Below are 21050 nucleotides of genomic sequence, written 5' to 3'. Positions count from 1 at the left end.
ATGTGGGATGGCAAAAACATTGCGGGAGGGCTGCCCCTCTCTCGTGCTAAGGGCGGAGACGACTCGGAGCTTCTGCAGAGGCACAGCACGCCCCAATCTCTGGGTCCCCAGGAAGCAGAACTGCTTCATTCCTTTCCGCCCCCATGTTCCTTTCAATCCCTCTCCCTGGGATCCCAGTTAGAGGGTGAGGGGGTATCAGACCCTCCTCCCACCCCTGGTCCTATTCTATCACCTCCTCCTGCTGCTGGACCAACTCCTGGCTCCTGCCCTCAGCTCTGGCTGTGGGGCCTGTGCTACACTTCTGGTGGCTCACTTGGCTTTTTATTTATTTATTTTTAACACTTTAATGTTTTATTTATTTTTGAGACAGAAAGAGACAGAGCATGAGAGGGGGAGGGGCAGAGCGACAGGGAGACAGAAAATCCAAAGCAGGCTCCAGGCTCTGAACTGTCAGCACAGAGCCCAATGTGGGGCTCGAACCCACGAACGTGAGATCATGACTTGAGCCAAAGTCAGAGCCCCAATCGATTGAGCCACCCAGGCGCCCCTCACTTGGCTTTTTAAAATACAGGCAGAAAATTAGTTTTTAAGTCAATTGCTGAACTGCACAGGGACCAATATGTAAAAATGATTTAGAAAGTGTCCAGGGGTGCCTGGGTGGCTCAGTTGGTTAAGCATCTGCCTCTTGATTTCTGCGCAGATCATGATCTTGCAGTCTGTGAGACTGAGCCCCCGTGTGGGACTGCACTGATGGTGTAGAGCCTGCTTGGGATTCTCTTCCCCTCTCTCTCTGCCCCTCCCTCCTGCCCATGTGTGTGTGTGTGTGTGTGTGTGTGTGCACTCTCTCTCAAAAAAAAAATAAACTTAAAGAAATGTTAAAAAAAAAAAAAAAGCAAGAAAGCATCCAAATTATTTCCTGGGCCACAGGGCATTTAGGCCTAGCAGCCTCATTCTGTGTATCCATATCCCTATAGGATACAAAAACATTCTCAGTAGAGGCTCCCAGATTGGCTCTCCCTTCCAAATCAAAGAGCTCACCTCTCAGAAGGTCACCAAAACCCCAGCCCGAAGCAAAGCTCCCCTCTTAGCTTGCTGAACATTTTGAACACTTTCCACAAGTCAATGAGAGAGGAAATTACGTATGGTAGGGGATCCTGAGTGTGGCAGGAGAGCAGGGGAAGGAAACCTCCGATTCCCTTCTCTCTGCCTCTCTGCTGGCAACAGAACATAGGCATGCCCCCTACACCCCCATGGTCCCAAATATAGAAAGTAGATAAATTAGGGTGCCATTATTCATTTTACAAAAGAGTTCACTGCAGGAGTCCTTTAAATGGTGAGGTCCCCTGGTGACTTTTAGCATCTGTTTACAGATCACTACTTTGACAGAGAGGCTGGGCAGGCAGAGAGTTAAAATTACAGTGTGAGGAGCCACTGCCCACTGCAGATCAATCCCACAGAAAAGAAAGCACCTCAGAAATGGTATCAGTGGCTGACAGGTTCCCATTTACTGGTTTTTAGGCAGGACTGTGTGTCCAGTGAGGCCACTGGGTGGCAGGAGATGGGGGGTGAGCTCCAACAAGGACAGAGAGGTTATTTAACATGCTGTTCCCAGCATCTCCGCCTGGAAATCCACATGGCTACTGAGCCCATGATCTTATCTAGGAAGACGGCTCACCCCACTTCCAACTCCCACGCCACATGGGCCCGTCTGCATCCTAACATCTGTCAAGGCTCCTTTTTTGTTCCTCCTCGTTCCACTCACCCTGCCTAGTATCCTGACATTCGGAACAGCATTCTTGTCAGCGCCCCCAAGTCTTCCTGAGTTAGCTACTCATTCCTAACTCTCACCCAGTGGGGCCCAACAGGAGCTTCAGATCCCTTCTATTCACAGATATAAGGGAGGAGGAAGAGAAACAAGGGAGGGGTGGAAGGAGGGGTGGAGAACCGAGGTTAGGGAAGGAAGGGGAAACTCCCACCTACCTGCTGCAGTCAGCACAGCCCCTCTAGCCAGGGTCCCCCAACCCATCACCACTGCCACCCCTTAATAACCCCCACCCCCAATGTCCCAACTCCCAAGGACGCTCTGGTGAAATGGGGGGTGACAGACATACACCGGAGAGGCAGAGGGAGAGGACCGAGAGGAGGCTGGGCGGTGGGGTCTGTAAGAGAGGTCCGGGGATGTGTTGGGCCTATCCAGGGTAAGATGCTTGGTGTTGGCGGGGTGTCACTGAGCAGTTCTGGGAGCAGCAGGGAGTGCTCTCTCTGGGCAGTGCCTGGGAAGATGAGTCTGTGCAGGAGGTGTCAGGATGGTAGGGTCTGTGGAGGTTCTCGGGTGTGGAGGGCAGCAGTGAGGGCGGGGAGAGGCTCCAGAGAGTCAGAGGGGAGCGGGCTTCATGACCAACCTGCAGTGGTCCGGAGTCACCTCCCCCTGTGTCCTCCGCCCGTGGTCAAAGCGGAACCAGGAGAATTACCTGATGAGGAGCTGCAGGGGGAGAGAGCGGGGTCATGGGGTCAGGAGCCTTGGCGGTAGTGGTGGGGAAGCCTGGCGGTCAGAGCAGAGGAAGGAGGAGCATGGGTGGGAAAGTGAGCAGACCTGGGGTGAGCAAGGGGTAAGGGTGCAGGAAGGCGGTCCTAAAAGCTAGCTGAGAAGAGAGGGAGGGCAGCAGGGAGCTGGAGAGCTAGACGGGTGTGAGGACCAGAGGGAAGGGTTTTCATACTGAGGGAAGGAGAGCTTACAGGGTGAGAGGGGCCTTCAGGAGCTGAAGAGTCAGAAGAGGAAGCTATCTGGGAGTTGCCCAGGAGACAGGAAAACTGGGGAGCTGAGAGAACAGAGGTGACGGGGACCATTCAGAGCCTGGGAACTGGAACTCACACTGCCCTGTGCTCTCTAGTCTAGCAAATTGCAGCCTCTAGTGCTTCTGGCCCAAGAAGAACTCAGAGGACTCGGAACTCCAGATGTGAATAGGAGCAGGCACAGACCGGGCAGGGGTGCCAGGAACTGGGTGGGGTGGGGTCTGGGGGCAGAGGGACTGAGGTTCTGGTGGAGGTTCCGAGACCCAGACTAGAGCAGGAGAGATGGGGTAGGAAGGTACAGGGGTGGGGCTGACACTGCCAGGAGTGACAAAGGCACAGACAATGGGATGAAGATGGGTTCACTGGGGAGCACAAACGGAGGACAGTGGGAGACAGATGGTGATGGGGCCGGGTGGCTGGTGGAGTGAGTGCACGAAGGACAGTGGGATGGATGGGGATGGGACACGGAGAAGATAAATGACATTGTAATTTCCACCTGAGCGTCGAGCAGCCTCTTCTTGGGTTCAGGCAGCGGCTCAGGCATGGCGGGGTGGTCCCGGCGCAGCTCCTCCTCCACCAGCATCAGCCTGAAGGGACGGGCTTCAGTGGGGTTAGTGGCGGGCACGGGCTTGGAGCCTGCCGGCGGAACTCCTGATCCTGGGGAACCCCTGCAGCTCTCTGGAAGAGCCTGGGCTGCTTCTGCTCTGCCTTCGAATCCTTACATTGTTATGACCCAAGAGATGCCCTGTAGTAACCTTCCTCTCAAGGACTCTCACATGCTAGGGACAGCTTTCTGGGCCTCAAAGACCTCCACCACCCTGACATCCCCGGCACTCTGTCCTCCGATTCAGGACGGTGCCCTCCCACCGCCCTTCTGTGGCTGAAGGCCTAGCTTCTGTGTCTCCCATTCCACGTCCCCGAACCCAGACCATCTCCAGGCAGCCCCTGGGTCACTCCTAGCCCGAGAGGTGTCGACCATCATCATTCCCAGCATCTCCCTGCCTTTGATGAAGGGTCTCAAGGTGATTTCTCGTCAAGGATGTCAATTAGAGAAGGGTTTGAAAATAAGTTTCAAGTCAAGCCTTTTTCTTCTAACCAATCTTACTCAAAAATACATTCAGAGTGGATCAAAGTGGGATTGGCTCTGATTTGGGTGGGGCCTGGGGTCTCCACCAGTTCTCAGGACAGTTGACCACCTTGCCAGGACACCTTCTTTGGAGGCCAGGGCTTCGCAGAGCAGTAGGAAGCGTGCACACATTAAAAGGAGGGTCGTTCACTTTCTAACACAACAACTTTACAAGGCTGGAGAAAAAGGGTTTACCTAGGATAGGGACAGCCAGGGGCTACTCTGGCTGGGGGTCTCTGCCTGGCTTCGGGGAGAACATCACAGGCTGGGTTGAGAATAACCAGTGGGAAGTTGCAGCCTAGGCTGGGGCCTGACACATAGTAATGATGGTAACAAGCACATCTTCCAAGGGCTTCGGAAGTCATTCTATCAGGAGAGAGGTCAGGTTTGGGACAGGGACATTTATGCGGTCAGCAAGAGGTTTCTCCCCCATCGGGTGATTGGTGAGTGGGTGGCAATCTCTAGATGGTGGGCGTTCCTCATGGGGACCTGAGTTTGGGGCTTGAGGCAGGATGGGGGAGCTCACTGGCTCTCTTCAGCCTCAGGTTCTCCCCTGCTACCCCTCCCCAGGCCGCCCCTCACCTGCCAATGATGCTCTTGATCTGTGAATCCTTCTCCACCTGCTGCTGCCTTAGCCTCTTCTCGCTCTGCTCCAGTCTGGCCTGATACTGCATCAAGATTTTGCTGGTCTGCTCTTCCTGGGACAGCAGTCTCCGCTCATACTCTTCTAGCTTCCGGTTGGACATGTGCAGCCGCTCCTTCAGCGAGTGGATCTCTTCCTCATACTCCTTCACCTGCCCGCCGGGCAAACGACCCCGCACTGTGAGGGGTGCCTCACCCTGACCCCACCACCCAGTCTCCATCCTTGCCTACCAAGTGGCCACTGCATGGTGAGGGACATCCCAACTGCCTTCTCCAGCCCCTTCCCTGCCTGCTCATCATACCGGACATAGTAGCTGTTGAGAAGGCCCTTCCTCCATGGAGCTCAGGCTCCTTTAAAATGGACCAAGGCCATATGCCTCTATACCGAGACGCACTGACCTGCCCTCACATGTAAATCTGGACGCAGGAGGACCCACACAGGAACCCACACAGACTCATAGACACACCTTGAGGAACTGTACACAGAAATTAAAGATTAAGGTGACTCTTCAACCCAACCAAGGCACATTAGGGAGACCCAGGAAGAAAAGACATCAGATAAGGAGAGGCTATGTGGGGTCAGGGGTCTGGGCTTCAAACAAGTCCAGGATGAGCATCTAGGGATGCCTCACTGTTGATAATGATCCTGGAATTCTGAGACTGGAAGGGCACGTATGAGTCATTTTATCTGCCCTACTGGCCCCAGAGTCTAGAGCTGTGCTATCTGATACAGGAGCCACTAGCCACATGTGGCTATTTAAAATTTAAATAAAACTAAAAATTCAGCTCCTCAACTGCATCAGCCACATGTGGCCAGGACACTGGACACTGAGACACTGGACACTGGACAGTGCAAATCACATAACACTTCCCATTACTGCATAAAGTTCTACTGGACGGCACTAGTCTAGAGCCTTCATCAACAAAAATATCTCATCCAAGCCATAGAAGAGGAAAAATGACTTGGGAGAGTATTTTCTCATTCTCCAGAGAAAATACATACATAACCAAGCCCATTCTAAATGCAAAAGAAAGATGTTATCTATTACCTGAAATGGCTACCTTGGGGCATTAGGGCTTAATCCTCTCATGGAACCTGCTACACCAAGTCCATCTATATCAGTACCAACATTTTCTTACGCTCAAAGACCACATCCCCCAAGAAACTTCTCTCTGCTCCCCCAAGTTGGAGTCAGACATTCTTCACATTAACCTAATCCTACAGTTACCCTCTTCTTCAGAGCCCCTGGAGCAACAGCTTCCCCAAGGAACTTTCTAATAAATTATCTGTGAGTGCCCCTGAGCTCTTGCTGTCTTTTGCTCTGGGCATCACCAGCTGAGAGTCTGGATGGTCTTTCCACACACAGGCCAAGACATACCACTCTCCAACACCCACCCTCTGTCCCCTATGCCTACAGCACAGTGACTGGGTAAGCTGGACACCATTTGTAGTACAAGTGCAACCACCGTGCCCCCTGCGCAATTGATTAGTTCGCACTGCCGGCAAAGCCACTTCCCCTTTCCTGAGTAGTCACAGGAGCCAGGGCTTATGTTCTCCCTGGGGAAGAATGTAGAAATAAGCCTTAACACAGAAATCTTTCTCCCGAGACAGTCTACGACGTGTGTATGCCCCAAAACAAAGGTGAAAGTTGGCTTTCCAAGAGACTGTCGACAGCCTCTCCTGATAGACTGAGGGCTTCTCAAGGAAGGGGACCAGATCTTTGTCTCTTCTTTCCACCATAATTACGTGACCTTGGGTGCTTCCCTGGGAGGCAACTAGAGGCTCCCCCTGTGGTAATGGGAAGGTCAGGGGCCCAGCGTACCCTGTCCAGCCGGCTCTCATCCATCGACTTAGAGTACTCCTTGAGCTTGTACTCTTCTCGCTCGATGTGGGCACTCTCGATGTCAGCTGATAGGTGAGGCATGTTGGAGACCCAGGCCACCGTCCGCTCAGAGGCTGGCATTGTGGGGTTCAGCGTGGATGGCGCCTGAGAATGCTGGGATGGGGCAAGGTGGGGGTGAATAGAGAGGAAAGGTGGGAGAAGGCAGGGTGCATTTAGAAGGAGGCAGTGCTGCCAAAGGAGACGACCGTCCCAACCTTGTTCCCCTGCTCTAGTGTTGATCTTGAATCCACAGTGCCTAGAACAGGATGTAGCGCATAGCAGGGACTTTACATACACTTGTTTAATGAATGAAAGGGGGTGAGAAAATTGTCATTTCAGGCCACACACTCTATTCTGCCCCCACCTCCTCACTCGGTCTCCTTCTTCCCTCCCCGTCCCTCACCCACTTGGCCTTCCACCCTCACGTACCTGCTTGGTGATGGAGGGCTTGAGCCCCCCACCCCCTCCGCCACCGCTGCCCCCGCTGCCCCCAATGCTGCCCTCTTTGCTGAGGCTTTGTTGCCGCGGACGGGCAGGGCCGTAACTCGGCTCCGGTGACTGCAACAGATTCCCACTGGATGGCCGGGGTTTCTGGGCAGCGCTGACCGTCAACTGCTGAGACTTGCCCCTCTGCAATGGAGGCGGCTGGCCCCCGCCACCCCCGCCACTGCCCCCACCACCGCTCCCACCTCCGGGCCCTGAGGGGGCAGGCCTCTGGGGACCAATAGTGATCTGGGGAGGGGACAGCATGTGCTGCAGGTTGTCCTGGAGTGAGAGCTGCCGACGGGTGAAGTCGGTGCCAGAGGGTCCAAACTCATCACTGTAGCTGTGGCTGTGAAGGATGGAAGCGGCGGGGGGCTTGGGGACCCCTGAGGAGAGGTCCTCGCTCTTGCTATAGCCATGGAATGGGGCAAAGGTGTCCCCAGGGGGCTCTCCACCTCGGTGGTGGTGATGGTGGTGATGGTGGTGATGGGAGGAGGGAGGGCCATGGCCACCACCCCCTCCGTGGCCCCCTGGGGGGCCTGGCCCATCAGCGGCCATGTGGAAGAGAGGGTTCTGAAAGGAGAGGGGGATGCGCAGTTGCTGGGCAGGGACACCGTCCGTGGTGACACCCATCTGGCTGAGGCGCATGCCAGCCGCGGTGATGGACGAGCCACTCCCCTGGGAGAGGCGTCCAGCGGGCGCAGGCCGCAGCCCCAAGGCCGCTGTCAGGGACGCCTGGCTCGAGTGCAGCAGGTCCCCAACGGCCGCCAGGTTGGACACACTGCTGCTGTTGAGGCGGCCGCCGGGCCCGTCGCCCTGCAAATCCAGCATGGAGACACTCTTGTTGACACTCAGCATCTTCTGCTCTGGCTCTGTGATGTCCGAGCTGCTCGTGCAGTATGCCGGCGAGGAACGGGCCAGCGGTGGGCGGCTTACATAGAACAGATCTTTCCCCCCACCGGGGGGCGGTGGGGGGGGCTTCTCCTTGGTTGGGGAGGGGAGGCGAGCCATGTCCATAGAGCTGTGGGAAGGGAGAGGGGCATACAAGCAGGAGGTAAGGCTGACACTACTGGCAACTGAGCCTGCCGTGGTCTGGCACAGGCCTTGGGGTGAGAAGTGGGACCCACAGGGAAGGGCAGAGAGCTGGAGCAGGCAGCTCTGGGAGGGAGGATGCGGGGGATACATGGGAAAAAGGAAAGGAAAAGGCCCCTCCAGGGAGGAAGTGAGGCCTAGAGGAGGGGAGATGGGGGCACCAAGAGCAGGGATGAGGGGCAGGTCCCGGTGGATATGGAGGAGATGAGGGTGCATGGAGGAGAAGAGGGGAGGAGGAAGGTGAAGGCCACTGGAGTGGGAGCGGGGAGCAGATAGGAGAGGAGTGGAGGGCGGGGGAGGGGAGAGCCCCTCACCTGTTGAGGCCTCGAGCCATGAAGGACTGAAGGTCGATGGAGCTGGAGAGAGATGGGAAGAGGGGCAAGCACAGACAGAGAGAAGGAGAGAGGTGGGCAGAAGGCATGGACGCATGGAAGGAGAAGCGGGAATGGTGGAATGGGTATGGCATCATGGAGGGAGACCGGGGCGGAGGAACAAGCGGGGCGGTCATCAGTACGAGCAGCCGCTGAGGCCGCCAAATCGAAATGGATGCCGGGGCTCCGGAGGCCCTGATAGGGTCCGCGTCTTACTTCTCTGGGGCTGGATCGTGACTGAGGTCTACAGGCTTCGGGTGTGGGCTGGGGTAGTGCTTATTTACCAACCAGCACAGAGACAACTGAACGTTCTGACACATGGCGGATCTAACATGTCTGGCCGAACCTTAGCTCTGGGACAGGCATGGGCAGGCTGAGGGACAAGGCAGAGCAGAGCCTGCAGTAGGACCCCAGGCTGACCGCAAGCTGGAGCTGGAGGAGCCCGCACACTTTTCCTGGGGCTCTGAGATTCTGGCTCCCTCTGGCCTTAATGGGCTCTCAGCCTAACCACTGACTACAGCGGTCTCCTTACCATTTCCTGTGAGAACCTGCCTCTTTTTCCCTTTAAGGCCTAGAGAGATGCACAGGGGCCCCATGACGTGTATCCGGAACAGAAAAGCAGGGGTTCCCAGGGCACCGGTGTGGGGGTCCCAGGCGCTCACCTGTTGAGGTCCCGCATCATGTAGCCCTGCATCTCAGCCGACGGGCCTCGCAGCACCACAGGCTGAGGCCGGGGCCGCTCACTCTGACGGCTCGGCTGCCTTTGGATGTTGGGGTTCCTCAGAGCTGTGCTGATGTCATTGAGGAGCCGGGGCAGTGGGCCCAGCTTCAGGAGGGCTTCCTGGAAGGGTGAGGCTGTTACCTGGGGGCTAAGTGCCCAGCTCTAAGAGGGCCTCAGAGGGTGCAGGTGGAAGGTATCTGAGCTGGGGGAGGGGTGCTAGAGACACGTCTGGGGACAGTAAGGTGGAAAAATCTGTGCAGGGGGTGGTCTCTCAGGCCACAGGAGCCTTTGGAGACATCTGGGGATGTGGCAGAGGGTCATTTGCTGACCTTACTGAGCTGGGGCAGCACCTCCCAGAGCAGGGCATGCAGTGTGGAGAGCTCTCGGCCCAAGTCGATGTAACCCTCAAAGCTACTGCTGTTGGTAAGCGTGTCCAGGTTGGAGATCTCATACAGGAACTGCTGCATGGAACCCCACTCCAACTCCAGAAACTCATTCATGAATCCCAGAAAGTCCTCCTTTGAGGTAAACCTGGCCAAGGCATCCAGAAGGTAGAGGTCACACACGGAAGGCCTCACACCCACCCATCTCAGGGTCTCTGGGGACTCAGGAGACCCTTCCTGCCCACCCCCAGCCCCACCCTACCCCTGCCTGAGGCTTCCCTCACTTGGAAAAGTTGGCCAGGTTCTGGATGACCTTGGCAATGAGGGTTAGGGTTCGTGAGGTCTGCTCATCTGGGTACTCCTGCATGAGCCCAAAGAGACTGGGCGACATAATGGCTGGGCAGAGGAAGCGCAAGAAGAGCGAGGCGCTGATCAGCCTGTCAGCGATGTCCTCCCGGCCCCGCTCTGCGCAGCGCAGTCGCCAAGATGCAAACACCTCCTTCAGCTCCCTCGGGAACACGCTGAGGGGAAGGGGTGGGGAGACAGAGAGAGAGAGAAAGAAAGAGAGAGACCGGGACTGAGCCCCAGAGACCCTCAGCTTCCAGGGAACATGCTGAGGGGGGTGGTAGGAGGTGAGGGTGTGGAAACAGAGTGGGGGAGAGACAGGGAGGGAGGGACTGCAGGAGGAAGACGGGAGGCTGCTGGAAGAAGAGGGCTATGGCAGAAGGAACAGACAGATTAGGGAAAGAGAAATGGAGGGGGAGAGAAGGTGAGGGGAGAGAGACATGCGGGAGAGAGACGGAGGGCGTATGAGAGAGACAAGGAGAGGAGTAGAAGAAAAACAGACACCAGGGAGAGACAGAGATGGGAGAGAGATGGAGGGTCACTTGAGGTACAGGGAGCTCGGACCCCCCAACTCTTCTGGATTCCAGGGAAATGGGGATGGAGGTGCCCCTGCGTGACCCCCATTCTCTGCAATGGCTCAGCTCACTCCCCACCTCCCCGTTCCACTTCACTGTCCCATTGACACCTTAAACTCCAACTCCACTCACGTAGTGTAAAGCAGAGCTCACCATCGCCCCCACACCTCCAACTAGCTCCTCCTCCTGGCTTCCCCAGTTCTCTCAATGAGACCACAGGTCTCAAACACCAGCCCCGTGGCCTCTTGAGTCATCCTTGACTCCCCACAGACAAGCTCCCTTCTTTGCAATCAGTTGAAGACTCCAGCTGATCCTGTCCTCAGAGTCCTCAGCGGCCCCTCTCTCCCTTTCCTGTCACCATCCCGATCCATTAGCAATCACCCCAACTCACTGGGGCTCCACTCTCCCTACCCCAGTCACCCCCTGCACCCCACTCCACTTAAGGATTAATCTTCTCAGTCATGATCCTTCTCGGCACTAGCACCACTAATGGCACCCCATGACCCACGAATGAACTCAAACTCTTAGCCTGGCAGCTGAGGACTTCCAGATTCTAACTCCAACTCCCACATCCAGACCTCTTCTCCTTCCACTCTCCATTTTGAGCCATGTGCTCCATTAAACCTGGTCTAACTGCTAGCCTCCAAAAGCTGCTGGGCCCTCACCTTCACGCACGTGCCCCTCCTCCAGCATTCTCCCAGAATGTCTTCCTTGCCCATCAAATCCACATGCCAGAACCTAACCCAGTCTTCAAAGCCCAGCCCCGGGGGGGCCGGGGGAGCACCTCTTTCATGAAGGCTTCTCAGCTTATCTTAGTCAAAGCTCCACTTTCTCTGACCTCATTGGCCATGTCTGAGGTAGACCGGTTATCTGTTGCCTGGGGAGAGGGAACCTTCCTCGGCACTTAACACATACTACAACTGGCCTGTAGCTTTCTGCGTATCTAATCTGTCCCTCTAAGGGCAGGGGCCAGGCCTCATTCTTCCCTGTCTGCCTTACAGCCCCGAGCACACCGCTTTGCCCATAACCAGTATTCAGTCCTCTTTGCGGATGGACAGATGGATGAACAGATGAACACACGACCCCGGCCCCGGCCCCCACCCAGCGTTCCCAGTCTCACCAGTGGGAGTTGACCACCTTGCACAGGGCCAACTCACAGCACATCCGCAGGTTGGCCTGGTGCTCTGCCAGGCTGGACGCCGTGCACTTGATGGGGTCCACCTCGCAGTTCTCCTCGGACTCGTACAGAGCTCGGATGAATTCCCCTGGGGTGGGGGCACAACAGAAGGTAGTCATACTTTCCAAGGGCAGGGATGGGGGCTGCCTGGATTGGGGAATCTTGGAATCCCATGGTTGGAGGCTGGAGTCTGGGGACTCTAGGCTTGGAAGCATTCAGGCCTGGGGTCTGGAGTAGCCAGGTTTAGGGCTGGGACGCACATCTGGTGGGTTTGGGAAGAAGACCTGAGCGTGGGCCGTACCAATGGCATCCTTGAGGTATTTCTGACCAATCAGTCTCATGTACTCTTCTATGGCTTTAGTGGCGAGCGTGTTCTCGCGGAATATGAGGTGCTCCCGTTCCATGAACCGGTCTACCTCAGACATGGCCATGTCTGAAAGGAAGTCCTGAGGCCCGGGAAAATCCAAGGGTCAGCCTCCGTACAACCCAAGCTCATTCTGAAGATGTTAGTGCCCTATCCTTACTATCCCTCCTCCCAAGCAAGTGCCCACTCCCAGGTTACCTGTTCCTGAGGGCACAGCACTCACCTTGGCCTTGCCCGTACTCTGCAGAATGTGAACCAGTGCACTGGCAACCTCCTCCTTGCCCTTGACATTCAGGGCGGGCTCCAGCACGGCACACAGCATCCGGTAGTGGTTGGTGACGTATTCCGCAAACTCCTTATACAGCTCCATGGGCAGGATACTCATCGTCTGGTAACGTGCTTTCAGCCGCACAGCTGGGCAGCCTCCTTTGCCCTTGCCCCCTGAGCCGCTCCCTGAGCCCCCGCCCCCTCCTGAGCCACCCATGCCCCCGGAGCCCCCGCTGCCTGTTGGCAGGGTTACGGGGTACCACTGCTCTGTGAAGTGGCGCCCCGCTAGGGTGGCCACGGGCACAGTCACCAGGCCAACATAGCCCGCCTTGTCCTTCTTCCGCTTTTTGTCTGAGTCACGGTACAGATGTAGCCGCAGGGCGCGGACAGCAGGCAGGTTGTTAAACTCAAAGTGCTCGCCCCAGAAGACGGTGTCCCCCGAGGCCGACCGGGGCTTGGAGGTGGTGCGTGCGTACAGCATGTCATCCAGGCAGAGCTCGCAGTAGTACCGCTTCTTGGGGGGCAGTTCCCGAGCCTCTATGATCCACAGCTTCAGCACGTTGTCCACCCGGCGGCTGTTGTCCTGGTGGGGTGGGGTGGGTGCGGCGGACAAAGGGGAAGGGAGAGAGAGACAGAGACACCAAGAGGGAAGAGACGATGAGAAAGTGAGACAGAGTCTCTGAGACAGCAATTGTAAGGCTGAGAAGACGTGTACTGGGTTGAATAGTGTCCCCCCCTCCAAAATTCATGTCCACTTGAAACCTATGAACGGGACTTTAATTGGGATGAGGGTCCTCACACATACGCTCATATTAAGATGTATTCATCCTAGATTAGAGTGGGCCCTAAATCCAATACCTCATATCTGTATGGAGAGAGTTTTAGAGACCAGAGACACACGGAGGCAGAAATTGGAGAGACGCAGCTGTAAGTCAAGGAATGCCAAAGATTGTTGGCAACTACAGGAGCTCTCAAAAGGCAAGAAAGAAAAAAAGAAAACAAAAGCAAAAACAAAAAGAGGCAGGGAAAGATTCTCCCTTAGAGCTTCAAGTGAGCAAGGTTCTGCCAACACCTCGATTGTGGACTTTTAGTCTCCTAAGCTGTTACAGAATAAAGTTCTTTTGTTTTAAGTGACCTAATTGGTGGTGATTGGTTATAGCAGCCCTAGAAGACTAATGCAGATGGTAGCTCACACATCAGACAACAGAATCAGCATTGGGAAAAATTTCAGAAGCCAAAATAATAAACCAAAAATAATAAGGTAGAATTTGAAGGGAAAAACTGGGGAGTCCTCCAAAGACAATCAGAAGTTGATTGCAAAAAAAAACAAAAGCGAGTTGCATAAATACAGGATGGGGGAGGCTATATGTAGCATGAAAGGGCCTGGAGGATACAATGGGCCACAAGGTCATAGTGGAGCTCAGGGGGCATCGCAGTGAGAAGACAGCATGGCATTTGGACAAGTTAGACTGTATCCAGCACCTAGGGTCTAATTAAGGACAATGAAATACAAGGGCTCCCCCAGAGGAGGGTCACCAGGACTGTGGGCTCACTGGAAACTGGGATTCTAGAACAGCTGAGGGAACAGGGAGCGTGTCTCCTGGAGAAGAGAAGCCTTGGGAAGAACACAGGCTGTAGAATTTCTGAGCCAGAGGGACTTTAGAGATCATCTAAGCCCCATCTAAGCCCCATTCCCACCAGCTCTATGGAGAGGAAACTAAGGCCTAGACACTTGACTGTGCAGGAACGCTGCAAGCAGGAGCTAGGCGACCACTGTCCCGGTGTTGGTGGGGTGTTGCTGCCAGATGAATCGGCTCTGTAAGTCTGTGACTTCTATGGTAGGGAAACAGACCACGAGGTAGAAGGCATGGTAAAAGAAACGGGGAACTCAGAAAAAAGTCACCTTCTGCTCATCCAGATCCCCTCCTCTCCAAGACTCCCTTTCCTATAGAGCTCACCTTGCCCCCTCGCCCCCCAGCTCCCCCTGTGGCTTGACCTTTGCCTTGGCCATGCTGTCTGTGTCTCCTTTACTCCCAATACCTTGTTGGGTTTTACTGCCCGTTGTAGGTTCTCGATCCATTTGTCCCTTTCGGCGGCAGAACGACAGGCAAAACATTTTGTTCCTGAAGACGTTGTTACCTAAAGAGGGGTGGGGGGGGTGAGATGGGGCTCCAGAGGGAAGATGACTCCTAAGACTGGAGACTCCATCGCTGTCCTCCTCCCTGGCCTGCCCTCCTTTCTCTCAACCCCAGAGGTTTCCGTTTCCTTACCATCCCCACCTGTGCCACCTTCTCCAGGCCTCTGTGCCCTCACCCTCCATCACTCCTGCCCTCCTCAGTCCATAAGACCCAGTACCTCAAAACAGAACTCCTGGCCCAGGATGGAGCTATGCACTGGCTTGATAATGGAATCTTCATCCAAGTTGAGCTCCAAGGCCTCGGCCGCACTGCTAGGGCTCAGCAAAGACTCGTGTGAGTGTGACTCCTTGAAGCTCTGCATCAGCCGGGCCCTGGAAGGGAAGGGTCAGATGACAGGGTCAGGGCCCCACTCTTAGTGTACCCCCCAGGGTCCAGCTCTAAGGTGAGGACCTAGAGGAAGAGTCCTCTGAGCCCCCTTCCCACACAGACACAGACAGAAAGACATGAGAAAAGTGAGAGAAGCCAGGGCCCTTTAAGAAACGCCTACCCCCCAATTCACACGTAAGGGATTGTGAGGACTGGGGACACCTGGAAATATCTCAACCCAGAAATGGACCATGGCAGAAAGGCAAAAAACCCCAAAGAGAACAGGTAGGCGTGGGGCACTTCTAAGTGACCCTCCCCCCCAAATCAGAGCCTCAATATAAGGGGGAAAAAATGGAAAAACCAAAAATACAAAAAAAAATGTTTATTTGGGCCTGGCACACAGATAGTACCTAAAAAACATTTAATGATTCAAAGAATGAATGAATGAAAGAAAGAGACAAGTTTTAGCAGAATCATAGGAAGGAGGGAGGGAAAATCACAAGCAATAGGAGAAAGCTGTGGGCAGAGAAGTGAGAAGGAAGAGATTGCAAATGGGGCCTGGGGAAGAGGAGGAGGTAGGGCAGCAGAGAGAAGGGGGAGGCAAAGCCACGTGCAGAAAGACAGAGGATGGGAGAAGATGAGGAGCAGCTGGAAAGATGGGCGTGGGAACAGAGATGAGGGACAAGCAGGGACCACACCACGGAGCAGAAGGTAAGGGGGGCTGAGGAAATGGAGGATGGGGCACACAATACAGAGGGGTGGGCTAGTGAGCGGCTGGGAGATGGCTAGGGGAGGAAGAGTGGAGAGCAGTAGGAAAGCGGGAGGGAGAAGTCGGGTGTGGGAGCCTCCATGAGGCTATTTATAGCAGCCCCGTCATCTTGGGCTCCTTTGCCGTCAGCGCGACGCTCCCCCGGCCCCCCGCCCCCGCGGCCAGGAATACCATGCCCTCACCCCCCGCCAGGCCCAAATCCAGCTCTGGTGACACAGGAGGGGGGTAGGGGAAGGTGTGACTCACCTATCCCAACCTCCCTACCTGCCCAATCCTGGGGGCGGCCAGACATGGGGGAAAGGAAGGACAGGGTTCTCCCTAGAGTGAGACTGGGTGAGGGGGAGATCCAAAGAGGGACCCCAAGAGGCAGACAACAAAAGCAAATGTCAGGTCTCCTGCAACGCGTCTCAGAGACAGTGTGCTCTGGACTTCTCGGAGGGGCTGCTTCCTCATACCTCAGTCCCGATTAACCCTACTGCTTCCCCTCCCAGTTCCGTCAACCTGTATGCCTGGGTCAGCCTCCCCCTTCTGTCAGGCTCTGTGCTGCCCTTCCCTCAGCCATTAGCATCTGCCAGCCCCGGCCCCCTCCGGCTGCTGCCGTTCCCTCACACCCTTCTCCTAGATCACACTGCTCCCTCTCCTACCGTCCCATCACCCCTTCCCTGGATTCCTTCAGTGTTTCCCTGGCTCCCAGGCTCCATTACTCCTCCTCTGTCCTGTACAGCTCAATCCTGGGCTGGAGCCCATCCTTCTGCTGACCAGAAGAGTCCCTCCTTGGCCTCACCTTCATTCTCTTCCTGCCTCTCTGCTTGTCCTCCCCCTGCATCCTGCCCCTCTCCTGCCATTTCCTCTTCTCCATTCTGTCCCTTGTCCCATAGCATCCTTCAACCAATCCACCAATCTGAGGCCTTCATTCTCCGCACCTAGATAACCTTCTTCCCCTCAACCTCACCCAAGAGTCCCCTATGCTGCATCCAACTCATCCCGCCCACTCCAGCCCCTGTACCGGTCATGGTCAGCACTTCTGAAGCGAGGCAGGATCTGGCGAAAACTGCTGGTCCGGTCAAGTTTGGGCTGTGACTTCGTTCGTTTGATGGAGCTTTTTAGCCTCCGGCTCAGAAAGCCTTGCTGGGGTGGGGGGGAAATGGGGATAGGGGTGGATTGGGGGCAGGGTCAGTTCTACCTACTCACCCCTCAGCCGGTAGAGTCCCTGGATGAAAGTGGGATAGGGGGGAAAGGGAAGTCTCTAGAAGTGAGGAAATGGAAATAGGAGCACTGCTACCAATTTTTCTTCCCTTGCTCCCAATGGTACAAGCGCTCTCTTGCGCGCGCTCTCTCTCTCTCTCTCTCACTCACACACACACACACACACACACACACACACACACACACACACACACACACACACACACCAGCTTGGAGAAGGTGGTAGGGCTGGTCTGAGAAGCAAGGGGAAAGAGCCAAGGAGGGAGAAACCAAAGAGATAAGGAGAGGCGCGGGCATAAGTGAGTGTGCGCGCGCTTTCTCTCTCTCTCCCTCTTGCCCCCTTTCTCAGAATCCTGGGGCTCCAGCTGGGGCTAGAGGGGAGGGGGCCCAGCTGAGCCACATCTGGCTGGTGCCTTCACTCACCGAGGGCCGGAAGGGCGCAGCGGGGGCGGCCTCCATGCTGTACTGCTTCCCCCCTGGGACGCTCTTCCTCCTCGAGCGACCCAAGTGGTATTCTGGAGGAGGATAAAGAGCCAGAAGGGAAGTTGGGAGGGGTCGCTGTTAGCCCAGGTTTCCAACTCTGGCCCCAGCCCATTCGTCCACCTCCCTCTGCCCTCAGCTCCAGCCTCACCTACCCCCCGGAAAGCAGCAGGAAGAGCAGCGGCGGCTGAGAGGCTGGCGGCGGGAAGGAGGGGGTAAAGAACCCGAGCCGGAGCCCCCCGAGGGGGATGGGGTGGGAGGCCTTAGGCCCATGACTGGGACTGGCAGTCAGCAGAAGGGCATGGCTGAGAGGGTCAGTAAAACCCCAGTGATAAAAGGACACCAAAGAGCCACCAAAGCTAGGTCGTTGGTGCCCACCCCCCCAGGAAGGGGCTAGCTGGGGGGGGGGGGAGTTGGGTTAAAGGTCATTGCCCATAGGCAGGCATTCCTCTCCCCTCAGCTGGGCACATCTTCTACCTGACGCCCTCTCCTGGGTCCCCTGCCTGCCAGGACAGTCAGGGCTGCCTCCCATGACCCCCTCCCTGGTCTGGAGGGGGAAGTCTTAGAAGGGACCTGTGAGGAGTGGCAGGGAAAGAAGCCTGGGGACAGAAAATTCAAGGAAGGGGCAGATGGGAGGGGGAGGGGAGAAGGGCCGGTTCCACGTGCACTGCAGTGGCAGGGACTCTGAAGGGAAGGGGGGTGGGGAAGAGGAAAAGAGAAGAATGCAGGGGAGTGGGCAGGGAGTGGGGACGATGAGCAGTGGAGGTTCAGGGGACTCCCAAGTGAGGGTAGGGAGAGGAGGAGGGGAAGAGAATGCGGATGAAGCTCGGACTGCCAAGAGTCTAGAGGGGTGGCAGCTCGGAGGAGGGAAGCTGGGGCTCTGCTGCCAGGGAATTTAGAGGGGCCAAGGGGCTAGAGGAGAATGAAAGTGGGGGGATGCCAAGCTCCGGCTCCAGCTCCAGAATGGCTGCCCAGGCCTGGGCTCCCCCCTCAGCCCCACAGTCACCACTGCAGCCAATGGGGGGGCAGGTGCTGCATCAGGGGCGGGGCTATCATCACCACGGCAACAAGAAGCTACAGGCGGGGGGGGGGGGGGGGGGGGGGGGGGGGGTTGAGAGACCGGAAGAGCTGCCTGTTAACCCTCTAGGTTCCAGAACAAGGGAGGGCCACAGCTATATTTTCTCTGTCTGCTTCCAGAATTGCAAATCACCAGCAACTTGCCCTAGAATCAGTCTCCAGTTTCCCTGTGCCTCTAAAGCCCAGGTGTTAGAAGGTCTGCCCACAAAAATGTGGACCCCATGACACAGGAACCCTTGTCAGACCCTTGGGGACATGTGTGTAGAGCACAGAAACATACACTGACCTGTGGGGGTACGTGTATATAACCACAATACAAAAAATAGGGATCTAGGTGCTTATGAGACATACAGACAACTGTGAGCACAGGGGTGCCAGGATCCACGTTCTGAGACCTTGAGACCCACATACCCCACGGGATACATGCTTAGACATATGTGAACACTGCAACAGGACCCAGACACCCACATAAGAGCTGCTGGTGTGCACCTGTGGCCCCAGTCCCTTGGGCAATCATGTGGGCAGCACATTACAAATTAGACATCGAACCCTTATACACACACACACACACACACACACACACACACAGGAAGTCAGTTTAACCTCTAAGATACATGCTGGAGTATACCATGATCCCAACCACAGCAAGGTATGCCAGTACCCCAATAGCAAAAACATCCTTCATTCACATGGGAAGTATGACCACATTCATTCCATCTCAGGACACCCCTTTTTCTCCCTCAGCCCTTCCCTGACTCCAACACAGGCATCAGTGACTGTGCTCAGAATAAGGAAAAAACACGAAGCAAATGTGTTAATTACCCTTCTGAGGACACGCTCAACAATGCATCTAAGGATATCTTTTTCCTAGTCTCCGAATTTCTCAGGCATGGCTGCCTCCCTTCCATTCCAAGGAACCTAACTCGGCTACTACTTTCATATGCAAGCTCCTCTAATAAGGCACAAAGACTAACTTTAAATCCACTAAGATTTTGCTTTGGAACTAAAGAATTGACAGAAAAGGAACAAATTTGCCAATTGGTTCACTTGGTTCTTGGAAGTAATAGAACCAGGAGCGAAGATGCATGAACTCACACTAAGTCACAGGTACGCGTAAGCCCCGTACACATAAGCTCACAGAGACTCTCACTACCGCAAAAAAAGAAAAACACAAAGAGAAAGGAAACAGAGTGACAGAAACACAGGACATTCTGTTACTAATGCTGCATGCAACAACACTGCACATACCCGAGTACACACACACAGCAAACCTGGTAAGTGTACACTGTGATCCTGGGTCTCCATGTCCCATCCCTGCACGATATATACAGACATGCACACACATAACAGCCACCTACACACACCCGTAACACAGGCATTGTGCACACACCCACACATGTACACACCCTGTGTACACACACAATTGCACTCTCACACACACACAGCAAGGGCTTGGACTCCCGCCTCTCCCACCTGTCTAATCTTGCCATCACCCACAGAATCTCCCCCTGCCCTCCAATCCCCCAAATCCCTAACCTTCCCTTTGGCCTTTCTTCCCTGTCCTACCCAGCTGGCAGCTCTTGAGGGGACCCAAGGAGAAAGGTTGCCAGAGCAGCATGAAGAACAGAGCTGGACAGAGCAGAGAAATGGGGGGCAAAACTGTGCAGGGGACAAGAAGCTCTAATGACAGTACCTGCAGTGACAGGCCTCACAGTGAGCCAGCCTCTATACCTGAGTGACCATCCCTCATCCAACCAAGCCCCATCCTATAAAGCCTACGTGAGCTGGTGCCCTCTCTCATCTTGCCCCTTTCTTTTCTCAAGAGATAGCTTTACTAAAAGGCTTCTCTCCTCTCCCCGCCCCTCCTTCCCAGCTCCCAGACCCCTTCTCCCTCCATCTCCTTGCAGTTCCCCATCTTAAGCTCTCTTATCCTCTTTTCTCCTCAATCTGGCTCAAATATCTCCCACATTCTCATTCTCCAGCTTTTCCTTCCCTCTTAGCCAAGCCTCTCTCATTCCCCTTCACCTCCTTTCTCCCCACTTTTTCACTTTCTCCCCACTCCTTTCTTTTTCAGCTTTTCTGTCCCTACTCCCAGATACACCAGGGGCTCACACCTGCCTAGCCCAAAGGTGTTCCATACATAGTAGGATGCCAAGAAGCCCACTCACACACACTCACTCCCTTCCTCCACTTGCACACCACCCACATCCAGACACACCCTGGACACCCGTGCTGGGATTGACACAGATACCCAGGCCAATGATGGAACACATGCAAAGACACACACCTGCCACCAGGGACAGGGAAAATCCTGCTCATGCAGCCACACATCCCTACACACAGGAGACTGGAGGTGAGCCCCAGCCAGAGAGAGACATGCATGTTTAGGGTCAGAGGTGACATGTATACCAGTATGACCAGTGGCCGAGCCAGCAGCCTCCTAGATAGGAACCGAACAGAAGCACGATGAGACAGAACAAGCTTTCACACGGCTGGCTGCACATGTGTGCAAGAGGAACTGGGCTCTGGGTACACATGGCATCGACACACAGGGAACACGAGCATGGACACGAACACATTCACGGACACGCGGGCTGCCGTGTCCACCAAGGGGCTCCAAGATCACCCCACACCGGCCTCCCCCGCGTGCCCGCGACCCTGGCCCGCCGAGGCCGGCCCCCAACCCCCCACCTCCGCTACCCCCCTCCAGTTACCATAACTCCCCCCACTCGGAAGATGCAGCGAGAACATGCGGAGGGAGCAGCTGCCGCCGCCGCCGCCGCCGCCGCCGC

The 21050-nt window shown here is 55.5% G+C and overlaps 1 protein-coding gene across 16 annotated transcripts in view; it reads right to left on the bottom strand.

Moving 5' to 3' along the window:
* The window catches only part of SYNGAP1 (synaptic Ras GTPase activating protein 1), a 31084-nt gene that overhangs the window by 2361 nt on the left and 7673 nt on the right, over nucleotides 1-21050 (bottom strand). For 3 of the 16 annotated variants that reach the window (XM_029944351.1, XM_029944358.1, XM_029944356.1), the window contains 15 exons: nucleotides 17125-17216; nucleotides 16502-16623; nucleotides 14578-14731; nucleotides 14263-14361; nucleotides 12179-12805; nucleotides 11893-12037; nucleotides 11535-11679; nucleotides 9779-10015; nucleotides 9441-9642; nucleotides 9053-9231; nucleotides 8334-8375; nucleotides 6874-7948; nucleotides 6385-6558; nucleotides 4502-4713; nucleotides 3287-3380 (listed from right to left, as the gene is read on the bottom strand). In XM_029944351.1, coding sequence (XP_029800211.1) covers nucleotides 3287-3380; nucleotides 4502-4713; nucleotides 6385-6558; nucleotides 6874-7948; nucleotides 8334-8375; nucleotides 9053-9231; nucleotides 9441-9642; nucleotides 9779-10015; nucleotides 11535-11679; nucleotides 11893-12037; nucleotides 12179-12805; nucleotides 14263-14361; nucleotides 14578-14731; nucleotides 16502-16623; nucleotides 17125-17216 — 3599 coding nt within the window. Of the gene's footprint in view, nucleotides 1-2402; nucleotides 2483-3286; nucleotides 3394-4501; nucleotides 4714-6384; nucleotides 6559-6873; nucleotides 7949-8333; nucleotides 8376-9052; nucleotides 9232-9440; nucleotides 9643-9778; nucleotides 10016-11534; nucleotides 11680-11892; nucleotides 12038-12178; nucleotides 12806-14262; nucleotides 14362-14577; nucleotides 14732-16501; nucleotides 16624-17124; nucleotides 17217-17332; nucleotides 18145-20972; nucleotides 21034-21050 lie in introns of those variants that run through there. The other 13 variants (XR_003910666.1, XM_029944357.1, XM_029944364.1 and 10 more) reach the window with 13 other exon arrangements.

Source organism: Suricata suricatta, chromosome 7 (assembly GCF_006229205.1).
Source record: "Suricata suricatta isolate VVHF042 chromosome 7, meerkat_22Aug2017_6uvM2_HiC, whole genome shotgun sequence".
Taxonomy (NCBI): domain Eukaryota; kingdom Metazoa; phylum Chordata; class Mammalia; order Carnivora; family Herpestidae; genus Suricata; species Suricata suricatta.
This window is presented reverse-complemented; position numbering and strand designations above follow the sequence as displayed.